General features: G+C 36.7%; 1 protein-coding gene and 1 long non-coding RNA gene across 9 annotated transcripts in view; one reads left to right on the top strand and one right to left on the bottom strand.

Annotated features, from left to right (window-relative positions):
* The window catches only part of SCEL (sciellin), a 143,240-nt gene that overhangs the window by 15,935 nt on the left and 111,119 nt on the right, over positions 1–16,186 (top strand). For 7 of the 8 annotated variants that reach the window (XM_072622178.1, XM_072622181.1, XM_072622177.1 and 4 more), the window contains exons 2-3: positions 11,301–11,359; positions 13,773–13,890. In XM_072622178.1, the coding sequence (XP_072478279.1) occupies positions 11,320–11,359; positions 13,773–13,890 (158 nt within the window). In that variant the 5' untranslated portion in view covers positions 11,301–11,319. Of the gene's footprint in view, positions 1–5,861; positions 5,933–11,300; positions 11,360–13,772; positions 13,891–16,186 lie in introns of all 8 variants that reach the window. The other variant, XM_072622175.1, reaches the window with a different exon arrangement.
* LOC140512833 (uncharacterized) lies at positions 5,023–15,866 on the bottom strand. Its single transcript, XR_011969953.1, has 3 exons — positions 15,729–15,866; positions 8,578–8,672; positions 5,023–5,207 (listed from the first exon to the last, which is right to left on the bottom strand). It is a non-coding gene; the product is annotated as an uncharacterized lncRNA (long non-coding RNA).

The raw sequence follows: 16,186 nt of genomic DNA, 5'->3' as shown, positions 1-16,186 counted from the left end.
GTTCCAAGGGCAGTAGTCGTTTCAGAATCACCTTTCTGTATGCCATCAAGTCATCAGTTGTTTAGAGCAAAAATCAAAGGAAGCATCAAGTAAAAATAAAGGATAAAGATATCTGTGATTATAGCAGCTCCAGCACCATCTGTTTAGATTGTTCACTTTGGAAAAAAAAAAGGGAAGTAGACATCAGTTGGCTTTATCATCATATCCTAGAAAGATGAACTGATGCACAACTATTGCCATGCTGAAGGAGCCACAAAAGTCCAGATGTTTACTCTTCCATGTTAGTTGAGAGGTAAGGGCAGAAGCTTCCTGTTTGCTCTCCCTCTCTGCCATGACTGGAGCATCTCTATGTAACCTGTGCCAACCACTGATTCCAACTCATTTCAGAAACCATCCCATGTACCCCGCCTCACACCAAGTAGGCTTGAATGTAGAGTTTCCTTTTTTATCCAAGGTAATAATTCAGTTGGTGCTGGAGATGATGTTTCCTTTTTAAATTTTGATCTATTTTGTTAAATATTTCTCAATTATATATAAAATAATTTTTAACAATTGTTTTTAAAAATTTTTTATATTCCAAATTTTCTTTCTCCCTCCTATCATTCCCCCACCTCCCACTTAAAGGCAAGTGCTTTGGTTTTGATTATGCATGAAACACCATGCCAAACATATTTGCATATTAGCAAAACAAAATACAGAAAAATAAAATAAAAATAAAGAGGGGAAAATTATGCTTCAATCTGTATTCAGATTCCATCAGTTCTCTCTCTCTCTGTCTCTCTCTCTCTGGAGGTAGACAGCATTTTTGATGAAAAAAGTCCTTTGGAATCTTCTTGAATCATTGTCTTGATCAAGTAGCTAAATCTTTCACAGTTGACTATCCTTACAATATCGCTGTTACTATGGACAATATTCTCCTGGTTCTACTAATTTTTCTTTACATGAATTCAAAAGTCTTCCCAGGTTTTTCTGAAACCATCCTGCTCATCATTTCTTATGGCACAATAGTATTCCATCATAACCATATACCACTACTTAATTCAGCTAATATGCAATGGATCAGTGGCCCTTCAGTTTCAACTTCTTTGTCACCACAAAAGAATCCACTATAAAAAGTTTAGTACAAAAAAGCCAGTTTTGACTTTTTTTTATTTCATTCTGATCCATTATCTAGTAATGATATTTCTCCTAGAAATCAGCTTTATATCCCTTTGGACATAGTTCCAAATTCTTCTCCAGAATGGTTGGATCACTTCACAACTCCACCAACAGTACATGTGTTCCAATTTATCCACACCCCCTCTAACATTTGTCATTTTCCTTTTCTATCATATTAACAATGTGATAGATGTGAGGTGGTAACTCAGAATTGTTTTGATCTGCATTTTTTTCATGTGACAATAAGCAGTTTTGATTTTTTCATCTGAAAACTTCCTTTTTTTTTGTCCTTTGACCATTTACCAACTGGGGAGTGACTCTAATTTTTATAAATCTGGCTCCGTTGTCTGTATATTTGAGAAATGAGACCTTTCTGAAAAGTGATGGAAAGTCCTTCCTCCTCATTTTCCCATTTCCCTTATCATTTTGACTAAATCAGTTTTGCTTGTGCAAAAGTTTTTTAATTCCATGTAATCAAAACTATCCATTTTACTTCCTGTGATCCCCTCTATCTCTCATTTGGCCATAAGCTCTTCTCTTATCCATAGATCTAATAGCTATATTTTTCCATGCTCTCCTAATTTTGATATCACTCTTTATGTGTAAATCATATTTCCTTTTTGACTATATCTTGGTATACAGTGTGAGATATTGGTCTATACTTTGTATCTTCCACACTGCTTCCCAATTTTCCCAGTAATTTTTATCAAATGTTGAACTCTTATCCCCAAAGCCTGAATCTTTGGATTTATCAAACACAAGATTACTGTGGTCATTTATTACTGTGTATTGTGTACCTAATCTATTTCATTGATCCACCTTTCCATTTCTTAGCCAGTACTAGATTATTTCAATGTTTACTGTTTTGTAATATAGTTTGAAATCTGGAATTGCTAAACCACCTTCCTTAACATTTTTTTTCATTGATCCCTTGATATTCTTGATGTGTTGTTCTATCAGATGAATTATGTAACTGTTTTTTTCTTTTCTAGCTCTATAAAATAATTCTTTGGTAGTTTGGTATGGCACTGAAAAAGTAATTTAATTAGAATTCTCATTTTTATTATATTGACTTGGCCTACCCATGAGCAATTAATATTTCTCTAATTGTTTAGATATATCTTTATTTGTGTAGAAGGTATTTTGTAATTGCATTCATATAATCCCTATGTTTATCTTGGCAGGTAGACTCTCAAGTATTTTATATTATTTGTAGTTATTTTAAATGGAATTTCTCTTTCCATCTCTTCTCGCTGAATTTTGTTGGTAGCATATAGAATGTTGATGATTTGTGTGGGTTTATTTTACATCCTGCAACTTTGTTGAAGTTAATTGTTTCAGCTAGTTTTAGTTAATTCTGTAGGATAGTCTAAGTATACCATTATATCATCTGCAAAGAGTAATAGTTTTGTTTCTTCTTTGCCAATTTTTATTACTTCAGTTTCTTTGTCTTTTCTTATTGACATAGCTAGCATTTCTAGTATAATATTAAATGATAGTGATGATAATGGAAATGTTTGCTTCACTTCTGATCTTATTGGGAAGGTTTCAAATTTATTACCATTATCAATAATACATGCTAGTGATTTTAGATAGATACTACTTAACATTTTAAGAAAGTCTCCTTTTATTCCTATGCTTTCTAGTGTTTTTTTATAGAAATGGATGTTGTAGATTGTCAAAGACTTTTTCTGTATCTATTGTAGATAATTTTCTCCATTCTCCCTCTTTCTTCCCTTTTCTATCAGGGCATCCCGCTTTCTCATTTATCCATTTTTTATGTCATCTCAACATAATTGATACAATCCTGCACCCTCTTTTTATTTAGAATACTTCAAAGTGCCCTAATAATGATAAAGTTCTTAGATGATACATACATCACCTTCCCACATAAAAAGGTAAACAGTTTGATCGTATTAAGTACCTTATGATTTCTCTTTTATATTTAACTTTTTATGCTTCTCTTGAGTCTTGTATTTCAAGGTTAAATTTTCTATTTAGCTCTGGGTTTTTCATCAAGAATCCTAGAAAGTCTTCTATTTCATTAAATATCAATTTTTTCCCTTGAAGGATTATACTCAGTTTTGCTGGGTAGCTTATTCTTAGCTGCAATTCCAAGTATTTTGCCTTCTAGAATATCATATTCTAAGTCTTCCACTCCTCTAATGTGGTAACTGCTCAATCTTGTGTGATCCTGACTATGATTCCACAATGTTTGAATTGTTTCTTTCTGGCTTCTTGAAGTGTTTTCTCTTTGATCTGGGAGTGTGAGAATTTGGCTATAATATTTCTTGGAGTTTTCATTTTGGGATGTCTTTCAGGAGGTGATTGGTTGTATTCTTTCAACTTTTATTTCATCCTGTTCTTCTAGGATATAGAGGCAGTTTTTCTTAATAATTTCTTGAAATATGATGTCTAGATTCTTTCTTTGATCAAAAATTTCAGGTAGTCCAACAGTCTTAAATAATCTCTACTTGATTTATTTTCCAGGTCAGTTATTTTTCTATGAGATTCTTCACAATTTCTTCTATTTTTTTCATTCTTTTGATATTGTTTCATTGTTTCTTGATGTCATGAAGGCATTAACTTCCACTGCACAATCCTAGTTTTTAAAGAATTATTTTCTTCCATGAGTTTTTGTACCTCTTTGTTCCCCCATTTGATCAATTATATTTTTAAAGTGTTATTTTCTTTAGTATTTTTGTGCCTCTTTTACTAAGCTGTTAATTTTTTTCATAATTTTCTTCCTTTGCCTTCATTTCTTTTCCTCCATCACTTATTTGATTTTCAAAACAATTTTCTAGCTTTTCTAGGAATTATTGTTGGTCTTGTCTTTAATTCATATTTTTCTTTGAGGTTTTTCTTGTAACTGTTTTGACTTCATTTTCTTCTTCTGAGTTTGTGCCTTGATCTTCCTTGTCATTATAGTAGCTTTTCATGGCCAGGTTTTGTTGTCGTTTTGCTATTTGCTCATTTTCTTACCTTATTTCTTGATTTGGAACTTTATGTTAATGTTGGGCCCTGTTACTGGCATGGGGTGGAGTGGGATGGAGGGTACTGTCTCAAGTTTTAGGCTTTTTCAAACTATTTTTAGAGCTAGTTCTGGAGTTTGGGAGGATTTTGCTGCTTCTAAAGTGATATGATCTGGGGAGAGGTGGGGTCACTACTCTCTTGCTTTCCACTCTGGTTCTTACCCAGAAATTAGGTATAGGCAATGGAGTTGCCAATCTGTTGCCCCTCAGGGCTCTCTTTCCCTCTTGAGGGAAAGCACTACTCTCTGTCCCTGAACTATGATGTGGAAGTTGGTATAAACAACGGAATTGCCAAATAGTATCAGATCCTACTTACAGTAGTAGCACTGGGGTACTTGTAATCTCTTTCTGACCAGTTTCCAGGTCCCCTTATCAGGTCTGGATTGAGAATTCCTGTAGCTGCTGCTGATTCTGTCACCATCACCTATTCCTACTATTGGTGCTTCATCCATGTGGGCTCTGGGTCAGCCTTCTCCCCTGTTTCACTGATCTCTCTTTCCAAACTTGTATGGTGCCTTGAGTTGAAAGAATGTCTTGTTCCGAACTTTTGTTGGCTCTGCCACTCCAGAATTTTATTTGAGGAGTTATTTTAAAGTTGTTTGAAGAATAATGTTGGGAGAACTCAGCTGAGTGCTTTCTCTACTCTGCCATCGTGGCCCCACCCCAAAGGTATATCTTTTGATCCAAAACCCAGTATTCTTTCCCTCTCAGTAGAGTTTGAATTTATAACTATAAATATTATTTGTTGCCTCATATTTGGCTTTTTGATGAATGAGAATAGATAGAAAGTTAACTCAAATTATAGAAAGCATGTTACCCATTAGCTGACACATTTTTTCCTAGCATGACAAAATCTTTTTTTTTTTTTATTGCCAGGCAATTTTTAAGTATTCAGTTACTCTGTGTATATGTTTATGGGCTTATTCACTTGACAGGACACTCTATCATGCTCTTAATTTCTTTGTCATCATTCTGGTTTCCTCTCTGTTCCTGCTGTTTTGAGCTTGCACTTGTGATCTGGAAAAGAGTAAGCAGCTGTTTAGAGATTCTTAAGTGTGAGATATGGCATCTCATTTTTAGCACTCAGTATGGTGCTTTTCAATCAATGTCCTACATTTTTCTGAAGATATGGTTTAGCATCTTATACTGTACTATCTAGTTAGTACTATCTTACCCTTTCCATCCAAGTGAGGGAAAGGGAGCAGCCAAGTTCAGCTGTCAATTGGAAGAAAAGCAAGAGAGTAGGTGTTCCACAGAACGTGGGAAATGCTTGGGACTTGGCAGCAAAGTCAGAGAGATACCAGAATTGTAAGTCTTCTCCTTGTCAGATTTTGGGTCTGCTTAATCCTACTCCCTAAGTGACAAGCTATCTTTGATAAAAAGATATTGGAAATCTCTACCAGCTTCAGAACGGTTTGTGAACGAGAAAATTCTTGGACAAGAGAGTTTCTATTTTTCCCCCCAGTTCACTGGTTCTTGAGCCCATGACTCTGCACCAGTGGAAAATCTAGGAGTTCCAGGGTAAAGTTCAGGTTTTTTCCCACAAGGACTGGCCCTACCAGAAGCATGAGTCAATTACCAAATGGAAAGGGTTGTTTACATTGTTTACACTCCTCTGCCTGTTAACAGGAGGAATTTGGTGATGAACTAAACATGTTGTCCTTTCCCTAGAATTGCCAAGTTTGGAGTCATTTAATCAAGAAGTCAATAGGTTTGCAGCCTGCCAAGGTCTGAGAGAGGCAGTGAGTATCTACTCCTTATATAGATGTTTTATTATTTAATGTCCATTATTTTTCATGGATTATTCCCCAAGAATAAAAGTACTCTATGCAGTTAAGCATATTTTCTTTTGTGGTGAAAAACTCTTGCCCTCTTCCCTAGAAGAAAGATGTCTAAAATTACAATAGTTTTTGAGTTTAAGGTTTCCATGCCTTCTGGCCCTTTAAAAGCAGGGCACCAATCACTCCTTATCACTCTTCAGTTGGCCATGTTTTCTTTGGCTGAGTTCTACTGGAGTCTGAAGCAAACAAGCCTAAGGAGGGAAATGGGGCACACTTAGGAAAATAAAAATAAACATGAGACACTGACAGAATACAAGGAGAGTAAAATGAAGGAGAGATGAAGTTGCAGAGAGTAAAGGAATTGATGCAGTGAAACAAGGAGGGAAATTGAGAATTTACAGGGAAGGCACAGACAACCTTGGTGTAGTGGGAAAAGTGCTGGCCCTCAAGTCATGACACCAACGTTCTGAGGGTTAACACTAGCCCTGTAACCGTACAAGAAATTTGAAAAGGCCTCACACTGGAAAGAGATCTTAGTAGCTCTCATGTCCAGTACAACATCCTTAGTTCCCCATCCTAGTGAGGGGGAAGCAATTAGCCCATTCCAGAACACTGGAGTAGGTTGGCAGAAAGATCTAAGTTCTAATCTCACCTCAGACACTCACTAGCTATGTTGTCCTGGGAAATCCACTTGACTTTTCAAGCCAGTTTCCTCATCTGTAAAATGAGACAGGTGTATTTAAAAATCTAGAGGATCCCTTCTAACTCTCAATCTATGATTCCATGATAATTCTACTTTATCAGGAAGTTTTTTTCTTATAACAAAAGTAATCTGTCTCTCTCCAACTTCTAACTGTTACTCTAAGCTCTGATATCTGTGGCCTAAAAGTAGGATAAATGGATGAAACTTATAGGGAGATATGTTTCCCTCTTCCATTTGTTAGCCCTTCAGATACTTTGAAGGTGGCTAATAATATTTAGGCTAAACATCTTCAGTTCTTTGAACCAGTCCTCAAATAACATGGTCTTTGGTCTCTGGACCTTGCTGGCCACCCTTCTATAGAAACTATCTATTTCGTTAATGTGTTTCATAAAAATGAAAATTGAACATTAAAAAAATTAAAGCACTAAAAATGCTATGATATGGCCTGACCAGACAGACAACAGAGGGATGATCTATAATTTTTTACCCCTTTCTTGTACTATCCTTCTCTCAAGAGAACCTTAGATCATGCTAGACTTTTTGGTTATCATATCATAGTGTTGACTCATACTGACCCTTGTAGTCCAGATGATTTTCATTTGAACTACCATCTAGCTTCGGAATCTGCATTCTGTCTAACAAAGTGAAAATTTTTAACCCAACTATAGAACTGCACTGAATGAGAGTTTGCATAAAGAAATAGTTTGCATAAAGAAGACCTAGGGTTTTGCTTTTTTAGACTATGGATTCAATGTGTGACGATAGTATGTATCATAACAAAAATGAGATGATCTAGCGACAATAGTAGAAATAGAATGTCCAGAATAGAAATGGTTCTGTTGCCCTTGTGCTTTTCCTTGATCAGACTGTATCTGGAATATTTCATTCCCTTCTGCACTTTAGGAGGGTATATTAACAAGCTAGTGAACAATCAGAGGAGTAAGGGAGTTTATAACCATATCATAATGGGACCAGTTGAAGGAACTAGGACTGTTTAGCCTGGAAAACACATGATTTTATGCATCACACAATCACTTCAAATACATGAAGGAAGAAGATAGAAAAGAAATTTGATTACAGTTATTCCTTCTATATCACAGGGATTAGAGGCACAGCACCCATGTGATCTGGAAAACCCACATAAAAATTGTTGGTCCTCTCTTTTTACCAAAGGAGAAATGTGAATTATTATGGCATTAAAAGATAAAATATTTTAATGTTATTCAATACTATATGTATATTTTATGTATTTCTGAGTTTCTAAACTTTTTCTGTGTGGTCCATGTCATCCACAAAACTCCCCAAAACTCCATTTAATTTCTTATTCTTGTATATCAAAACTGCAATGGGGAAAGTTGGATGTGACAGGGATAACTGTACTCTGCTTGTCCCTAAATGATAGAAGAAAGAAGAGTGGATGGAAATTATAGGGAGACACATTTCTGCTAAGAGTAAGGAACAACTTCCTAGTTGGCAGAGTTCTTCAGAAATATAGTATATAGAATTTTGTTAAGTAGTTAACCCGTTGTACCTGAGATTCTTCAAAATGAGTATACTTGTTAATGTCATTCATGCTTCAGAAAGGTTTTGGACTAGATGACTGGTAAAATCCCTTCTAATTCTATGATGCTATGAACTATTTATTTTTCTCTACTAAATTTTATTCTAATGGATATGACTTATTATCCTAGTTTGCTAAGGTATTTTGGATGCTTCTTGTATGTTCAATGTGTTGCATATCCAGGAGTGTGCTGGTAGATTTTTAGCAACTGACTCTTAAAAAAAATTATTCGCCATGATTAACATTTTCTCCCTCACTTTCTTAAGTCTAGATAATTAACGAAACAATAAACCAAATCCTGATTTGTAGTATTTGCTGATTTCTGAGATGCAAAATACTCACACTGAGAATTTAACATTTGGCTCTCTCCAGTTGGTTCCAGCACACCCTTGTGATATTCCTTCCATTTTCACCTATCTGAGCCTTGGTTTTCTCATCTACAAAATAGGAATATTAGTCATAGACTCATAGGATAATAGAGCTAAAGCTAGAAAATAGCTTAGAGAACATCAACTTGAACCTGTTCATTTTACAGATGAGGAAATTGAAACCCAGGGATATTAATGGGCTTACCCAGTTACTACATTTTTCAGGGTTGCTGTAAGGGAAATACTTTGAAAGTCTATTAGTGCTACATGGGTATAAGTTGGAGAAACAGGGACTGGTGTGGAAATGGCTAGTATCTTTACCCAAAAGATCCCAAAATGGCATCACAAAGATTGGACATGACTGAAAAAATGACTGAACAACCATACGGGAGTAATGGAGAGAAATATAACTGGTTAGGGTCAGATGGTAAATGGTGTTAAAGACCAATTTAAAGATTTTCTATTACTAGTCTATAAAACTTTTAGTCACCATAACCTGAGCACAGTACTGTTGGACTATTTGGCAAAGATGTTCAGAAGTTGCTGTTGGTCACTTCCTACAATCCCCCTGGCTCTCTTGGGGCTTGACTTCAAAGATGAATGCCAATCCTAGCACAGTCATCTTGTTTTGTTTTGATCATATAATATACTAAAGCCTGCCGTACTAACTTCCCATATTATATTGCAAATTATTCTCTCCAGTCTACTTACTTTCTGAAGGAGAAATCTTAGTCATGTTTTCTCTAGTAAAGATAGCATGTGTTTGATAACTGCACCACTTCCTTGAGAACTAGCTTTTCTCTTTGGATTTAACTTTCGGCTTGATAGACATCTTTTTATTAATTGCCTTGGCATGCACAGAGCATACCCTGAAGGAACATTCAAGGGTCAATGGAAATGTTCCCTCAGAGAGTGTAGCCATTTATGTACTTTCTTGATCAGGTGACAATTATCTCGCATTAAATGTAAAGAAAGGCAGAATATTTGTCAATATCCTTAGTTAAAAAGATTATCTTTAACAGTTTTCTTATGACTTGACTATTCAAAAATTAAAATTCTATACATTCTTTAACTGAGTTCAGATCCAGCCTTAGACACTTACTAGTTGTGTGACCCTGGGCAAACCATTTAACCCTGTTTACTTCAGTTTCCTCATCTGTAAAATGAGCTGGAGAAAGAAATGGCAAACCATTCCAGTATCTTTGCCAAGAAAACCCTAAATGGGTTCACTATGCAACAGCAACAAGAATAACCATTCATCAGTCTTCTTGTAATAGAATAAGCCCTAGGCCTTAATTTCACTTGTAGCAGGAACTAGCTGGTGAGGAAACTCACTTTACCAATGGAAGCTACCTGCTTTGCAATTTCTGGTCTTAGAAAGTTGCCCAGAGCACTGAGAATTTATGTGTTTTGCCCAACATCAAATAGCCATTAAGATGTTACTCAGGTTTTAGAAAGGAATTGGACTAGATTGCTAATTCAGAAGTGGTATTTGAACTCAGGTCTTCCTGGCCGCAAGGACAGGTCTCTCTGTCTGTTACACCATTCTGCCTCTCCTTCTGCTCCTTTTCTAGAAGACAGAAACTAGTTGGTGAACCCTATCATTGTCCAAGGAGGCCTTTTTAGTTTTTCTCCTTTTCCGTAATTTGAATATGAGGTACAAATCCAGACCTAAAACCAGAAAATGTACACCTTCCTTACTGATGCAAGTTTTTGTACAGTTGAATGGAGGGTGTCTAGACAGAGTTCTTGCCCTCAAGGAGATGCCATTTCAGTATAAGGTAGAGAATGATGAGGGCAAAGACAAGATCCAGACCTTGAAATATTTGAGGAGGAAAACAAGATTTTCTTCTGGGAAGATTAGGGGAGATGCCTTATGGTAGAGGTAGCATTGGAGCTGAGGGGTGAAGAGAGAAGTTAAGGATTCATAAAGTCAGAAATGCTTTCCAGGCATGGAATGAGAATGATGCAGAGAAAGTCCTTGCAAGGTGAGTTGGGGGAAGAGCTTGTACTGCATTTCATCCAGATTAGAGAGTGTTTAGGTGAGTAAGGGAGCAGCGAAGTGGAGCAATGGATAGAGTCCTTGGTTTGGAGTGAGGAAGACATCTTCCTGAGCTGAAATCTGGCCTCAGACACTCACTAGCTGTGTGACCCTGGGCAAATCATTTAACCCTGTGGGTTTCAGTTTCCTCATCTGTAAAATTAGCTGGAAAAGAAAATGGCAAACCACTCTAGTATCTTTAACCAAAACACCCCAAAATGGCATCCCAAAGAGTCAGACATGACTGAGAAAATGACTGAACAACCATGGGAGAGTAATGGAGAGAAATATGACTGGTTGAGGCTGAATGGTAAATGGCATTAAAGATCAATCTAATGATTTTCTATTTCATTCTAGAGGCAATGGGGAAAGAGGGAAATGGCAAGCTGTTCCTCTCTCTGAGCTTTTTCTCATTTGTAAAGTCGAAGTGTTAGACTAGGTACCTCCAAGGTACCTCTCAGACACCTTAGATAGTCTTATACCCTCTGAAGTTAAATGTGCTTATGCACTATTTTCCAGTAGACTACAGTTTGTGTTTGACTTAAGGTGTATTCCAGAAAATAAACACAAGGGTTTGAGGGAAGTGCTAAAATGGTCCCTAAATTAAGTTCATAGACTTGATGTTTGTTTGTTTGTTTTTTACCACTTTATTTCAGATCCTGTCTGGAGGAGAACATGTCAAATATTGCCTTGAGAAAATCATCTCCTGGAAATGGTAATATAGATGATTATCTTCCATAACTAGCATTTTTTATCCATTAGCAAGCATATATCGTGTTGAAGAGAGAGGTGGGAGAGCTGGTTCCAAATGTGAATGAAGTCTCTTAAACCCTTTCTATAGCCTTTGGGAGCTTTATTGATGCAAAAGCAGCGGGCCTGAGATTTAGCAAGGAGTTAAACAAAGGCAGTGATATAGGAAAAGGACCAGATTTATATAGGATAATTATAGGGTTTCCTTATGGGGGGTTGGGGATCTAGGGTAAGTCTTGAAAGATAAACAACTCCTGCAAGATAAAGGCACAGGTGAGGATTTATGAATGAATCAAGATAAGGAAATCCCATTCCCCAGGATGAGGTGGGGACAAGAAATTCCATGGTCCAGGATAAGGAGGAAGTTTTATGGTAAGGGGAGATTTTAGGGCACCTTCGGGTTAGAAAAAAACCAGGGGCTTCACAAAGTCAATCCTTAATATTATTTTTAACTCTTAGGGCATTGTTTCTGTCCACATCATGTCAGGTGCCTTCTATGAAGCAGGCACCGTGATAGGGCTGTGAATACAAATGCAAAAAATAAAATAATTCCTATTCTCATGGAGCTAATATTCTACTGGGGAAGAATATTTAGTCCTAGCTCTTTCTCTTGGTCCTTGGATGACAGAGTTTTGAGTTCTCTTGCTCGGGCTTGTTTATATCAGTCATGAAATGTAGTAACCAGAGTGAACAAAATACTCTAGATAGAGTCTGAATAGGGTAGAGAGTATAACGATATTTGGGCAGCTGGGTGGCACAATGGACAGAGCGCTGATCTTCCTGAGTCCAAATCCAGCCTCAGATGCTTAGTAGCTGTATGCTAAGACCTCAGTTTCCTGACATCTGCAATAGGAATAATAATAACATGTACTTTACAGGGTTGCTGTTAGGATAAAATGAGATAATTTTACAATTCTTGAAGCGTTATAGATATGCTAGCTTTTATCAAGTCTTTTGCCTGGTATTATGTATTTAAAAATAAAGCCTGCATATACTTCCTTCCAAGTAATGACTTTAATATATAAAGCAGGAAAATGTGATGAGAAATAAAAACGTATTTCTCATATTGTAACTTAGTAATTCAGTTAAAGTAAATTCAAAAAGGATTTTTAAAAAATTTCTACTGTGTGCCAGATACTAGATCAGGCACTGGAGATACAAAAACAAAAATGAAATGGAGTCCTCAAGGGGCAGGAACTTTCTTACTAAGCAAATACTAAGAAAGTTGTAGAGGGGGAAGGAAATAAACATTTATGTGGTGGTAGACATTATGCTAAGGACTTTATAATGACTATCTCATTTGATCCTTATAATAACCCTAACAGGTAGGTGCCATTTTTATCTTCATTTTATGGTTGAGAAAACTGAGGCAAACAGAGATTAAATGACTTTCTCAGGATAATACATCTACTAAGCCTCACAGAACCAAATTTGAATTCAGATCTTTCTGACTCCAGAGTCAGTGCTCTATCCACTGTGCCACCTCGCTGCCACTAGATTCTCACAGTAATGGATTGGAACAAGAGCTAGGGGCTATATTGGAACCAACTGTAACTGGTTGGTGAGAGCCCATTGTTAAATTTTAAGTGTGAACGTTTGCACTTCTGAAATCAGCAAACACTGTAAATCAACGCTTGATTTATTGTTTTATGGATCACCTAGTAAACTAAGAGAGTATTAAGAGAAGATGTTAAGAATGCAGATTAAACTTCAAAAGTGTGTCTTGTGTCATGCGTGCTTTTTTTTTGGAGAGTCAGTTGATAAACATTTACCAAGACTCTTCCATCTAGTCTGAGGTCTGCCAGTAATTAGCTGTATGACCTTAAGTAAGTCCCTTAACCTATCCTGGACTAAGTTTTGTTTGTTTTTTTAGCTCAGTTTTTTCTTTTAATAAAATCACAATATGCACAGCACACACAGTGCCAGCATCTAAACAAATACCATAAGCAACACTAGTCTACAAAACAAAAGAGGTAGACAAGATCATTGCTAGGGCTCTTCTAGGTCAAACTTTTATGATTCCTTCTGTGGGGTTTTAAAAGCCCGCCTGGGGGAGGAAAGGCAGCGTTAATAAACTGTTGGTGTTTGTGCCAGGTTCTCAGCTCTGTATTCCTGGCATTAGGATGATGCCTAGTGATCAGCCTCTATAGTTTTAATTGGTATTTGTGCAATATTTTTGTGTTATCTTTGATGACGGAAGTGTGGGATTTGTTCTTTCATGTCAGTATTTAAGGTTGGAACATTCTTGAGCTTGCCTGTCTCAATATTTAACACTGGGCAATCTGATGAACCATTGCAAATTTTTCCATGTTTTAAATCTTAGAACTCAATTTCAATCTGTTGTCCTGTAAAGCAAATTTTCATGTTCAAATGACTAGATGTGAAGAGTACTCCTCTGGGAACTGCACTGAGACAACAAGGTTTTCATGAAGTGAACAAGCGAAGGACTTTCTTACAGGATAGCAGCTGGATAAAGAAACGCCCAGAAGAAGAAAAGTAAGGGGGAGGAAACAGGGGAAGGATGGGGGAAGAATCATGGGATATAAAGCCTTATAGATTATCAAATAATTTAAATAACTAGAATTTCTAGTACAATACCTACATGTTAAGGGCAGCTAGGTGGTACGGTGGATGCTGTGCCAAGCCTGGAGGCACGAAGATTCATCTTCCTAAATTCAAATCCCATCTCAGACACTTAGCTGTGTGACCCCAGGCAAGTCACTTAATCCTGTTTGCCTCAGTTTCCTCATTTGTAAAATGAGCTGGAGAAGGAAATGGCACACCACTCCCGTGTCTTAGCCAAGAAACCCCTAATGGGACCATAAAGTGCCAGCTGCAACTAAAATGACTGAACAACAACAAATCTACATTTTAGAGATGAGGAAATTTCAGACACATATACATTAAGAAACTTGTCCAAGGTCACATAGGTAGTAAGTTAGGATATAAAATCATCTTTGAACTACAATTTCAGTGTTCTTTTTATTGTATTGCACTGACAGCATGAATTGAGAAAAATGTACAATTTCCTTGTTGTTGATTTTGTTATATATTATATGCTTCGGTATAGCCTTGGTATTATTTTTGTGTATATCTATATATTTGTACTCAGGTATATCACCTGGATCAGATTTTCAAGGCAATTAACTTTGAGGGTGGGAAATCCTTAGTTGTATGTGAATCATTAATCAGAAATAATAACGTTCTGTTGTTGTCTGGCAGATAAAGCACTTAGGTTTTCTTCACTAAATTGAAAGTTAAAAAAAATTCTCAACTCTATTTTCCAGATTCCAAACCAATAGCGTGTTACTTAAACTAAGATAGTGTTTGGCACATAGTAGGAACTAAATAAGTACTTGTTTGATTTCGTTTGACTTGACAGGGAGCAAATGAACTACAATGCTGTCAATCTAAGGAAACTTCCACTGTTATATAAACCTAGAATAATTTACTTAATACTGTTACATATTCAATCTGAACTGGGAAGGGGAGCACAGGTATTGTGTACTCTGTCCCAGAGTAATTATACAGAATACACTGACTGGGGATATCCTAGGGCTGAGTTCTTTTCTTTTTACAAACCTCATTCTTTGATTTGTGAAGGAAATCAAGGAATTATGGGAAGATCTGTAAGCAGACTTCCTAAAGGTGTGGTGGTATATTTCAAGGAAGTGCTAGAACAGTCCAGTCATTGTAGCAAGGCTACTCTACTCTGGGACCCCAGATGTGAGCCGTTTAGGGAAGTTTTAATCTAACTTGACCCTGGGAGATACAGAGGATCTATACAGGTAAAATTACATGCCTTTATTTCCAAATAAGCACGTGTAAGTAAGTAAGTAAGTAAATAAGAATAAACAAATGAGGCAGTTGAAATCGCCAGGGAATGAAGTAGATAGAGCGCTGACCCTGGAATCAAGAAGACCTGAATTTAAATCTGGCCTTGGACACTTATTAGCTGTGTGATCCTGGGCAAATTACTTAAATCTCTATTTGCTTCAGTTTCCTAAAACTATAAAATTGTAAAATAATAGCACCTACCTCCCAGGGTTGTTGTGAGGGTCAGATAGGATAATATTTATAAAAAGCACTTAGCACAACATAAATGCTTAATCCCTTCTTTTTACCTTTTTCATATATCCTCAACCCCTGCAACACTGCAACTCCCTATTATATGGCTGCTTCAGGTACCCCTGAGTGGTAGTTCTTCCCTACAAGGCAGCAGCTAGTAAGTAAACTCCCCCACTCATTCAACACTTCATTTTTCATTGGGAAAGAGTACAGAATGAATAAGCGTGGATTGGCAAAGATTATGTTATTGTTTTCCCAAAACCTACCTTTCCTATTTTCATTTAGGGCACATCCAACCTTCTAACCTCCCAGGTTCTCAACCTCTTTGCCATCCTTGCCTCCTTACTCACCTGAAACTGATCTCTTTAAAGTTTCTAATCTCTTAATTGACAACTCTGATAGCCCTTTTCCAATCCTGGTCCTTCTTGACCTTTCCAAAACACTCGTCTCCGGGTTGTCATGGCGATCCTTTCTTTTCCTTCTTCTCCATGTTGAACTATCTCTTCTCATTCTTTATTTCATCATAACCTTTATCTGCAATCCCTGCTTTGGTCCCTCTTCCTTCTACACAGTCTTTTACTTAGTGACATCATTAACCTCCATAGTTTAACTATCATCTTGTAGATCCCTTCTAGATCTCTTTTCAGATCCCTATAATCTTTCTCCTGGGTTCCAGTCTCTTATCTCTAACTACTGGACATGTTGATGTTGCTGCATTATCAGC

Source organism: Notamacropus eugenii, chromosome 6, assembly GCF_028372415.1.
Source record: "Notamacropus eugenii isolate mMacEug1 chromosome 6, mMacEug1.pri_v2, whole genome shotgun sequence".
NCBI classification, from domain to species: domain Eukaryota; kingdom Metazoa; phylum Chordata; class Mammalia; order Diprotodontia; family Macropodidae; genus Notamacropus; species Notamacropus eugenii.
The sequence above is the reverse complement of the archived record's forward strand: the minus strand, read 5'-3'. Positions and strand labels throughout refer to the sequence as shown.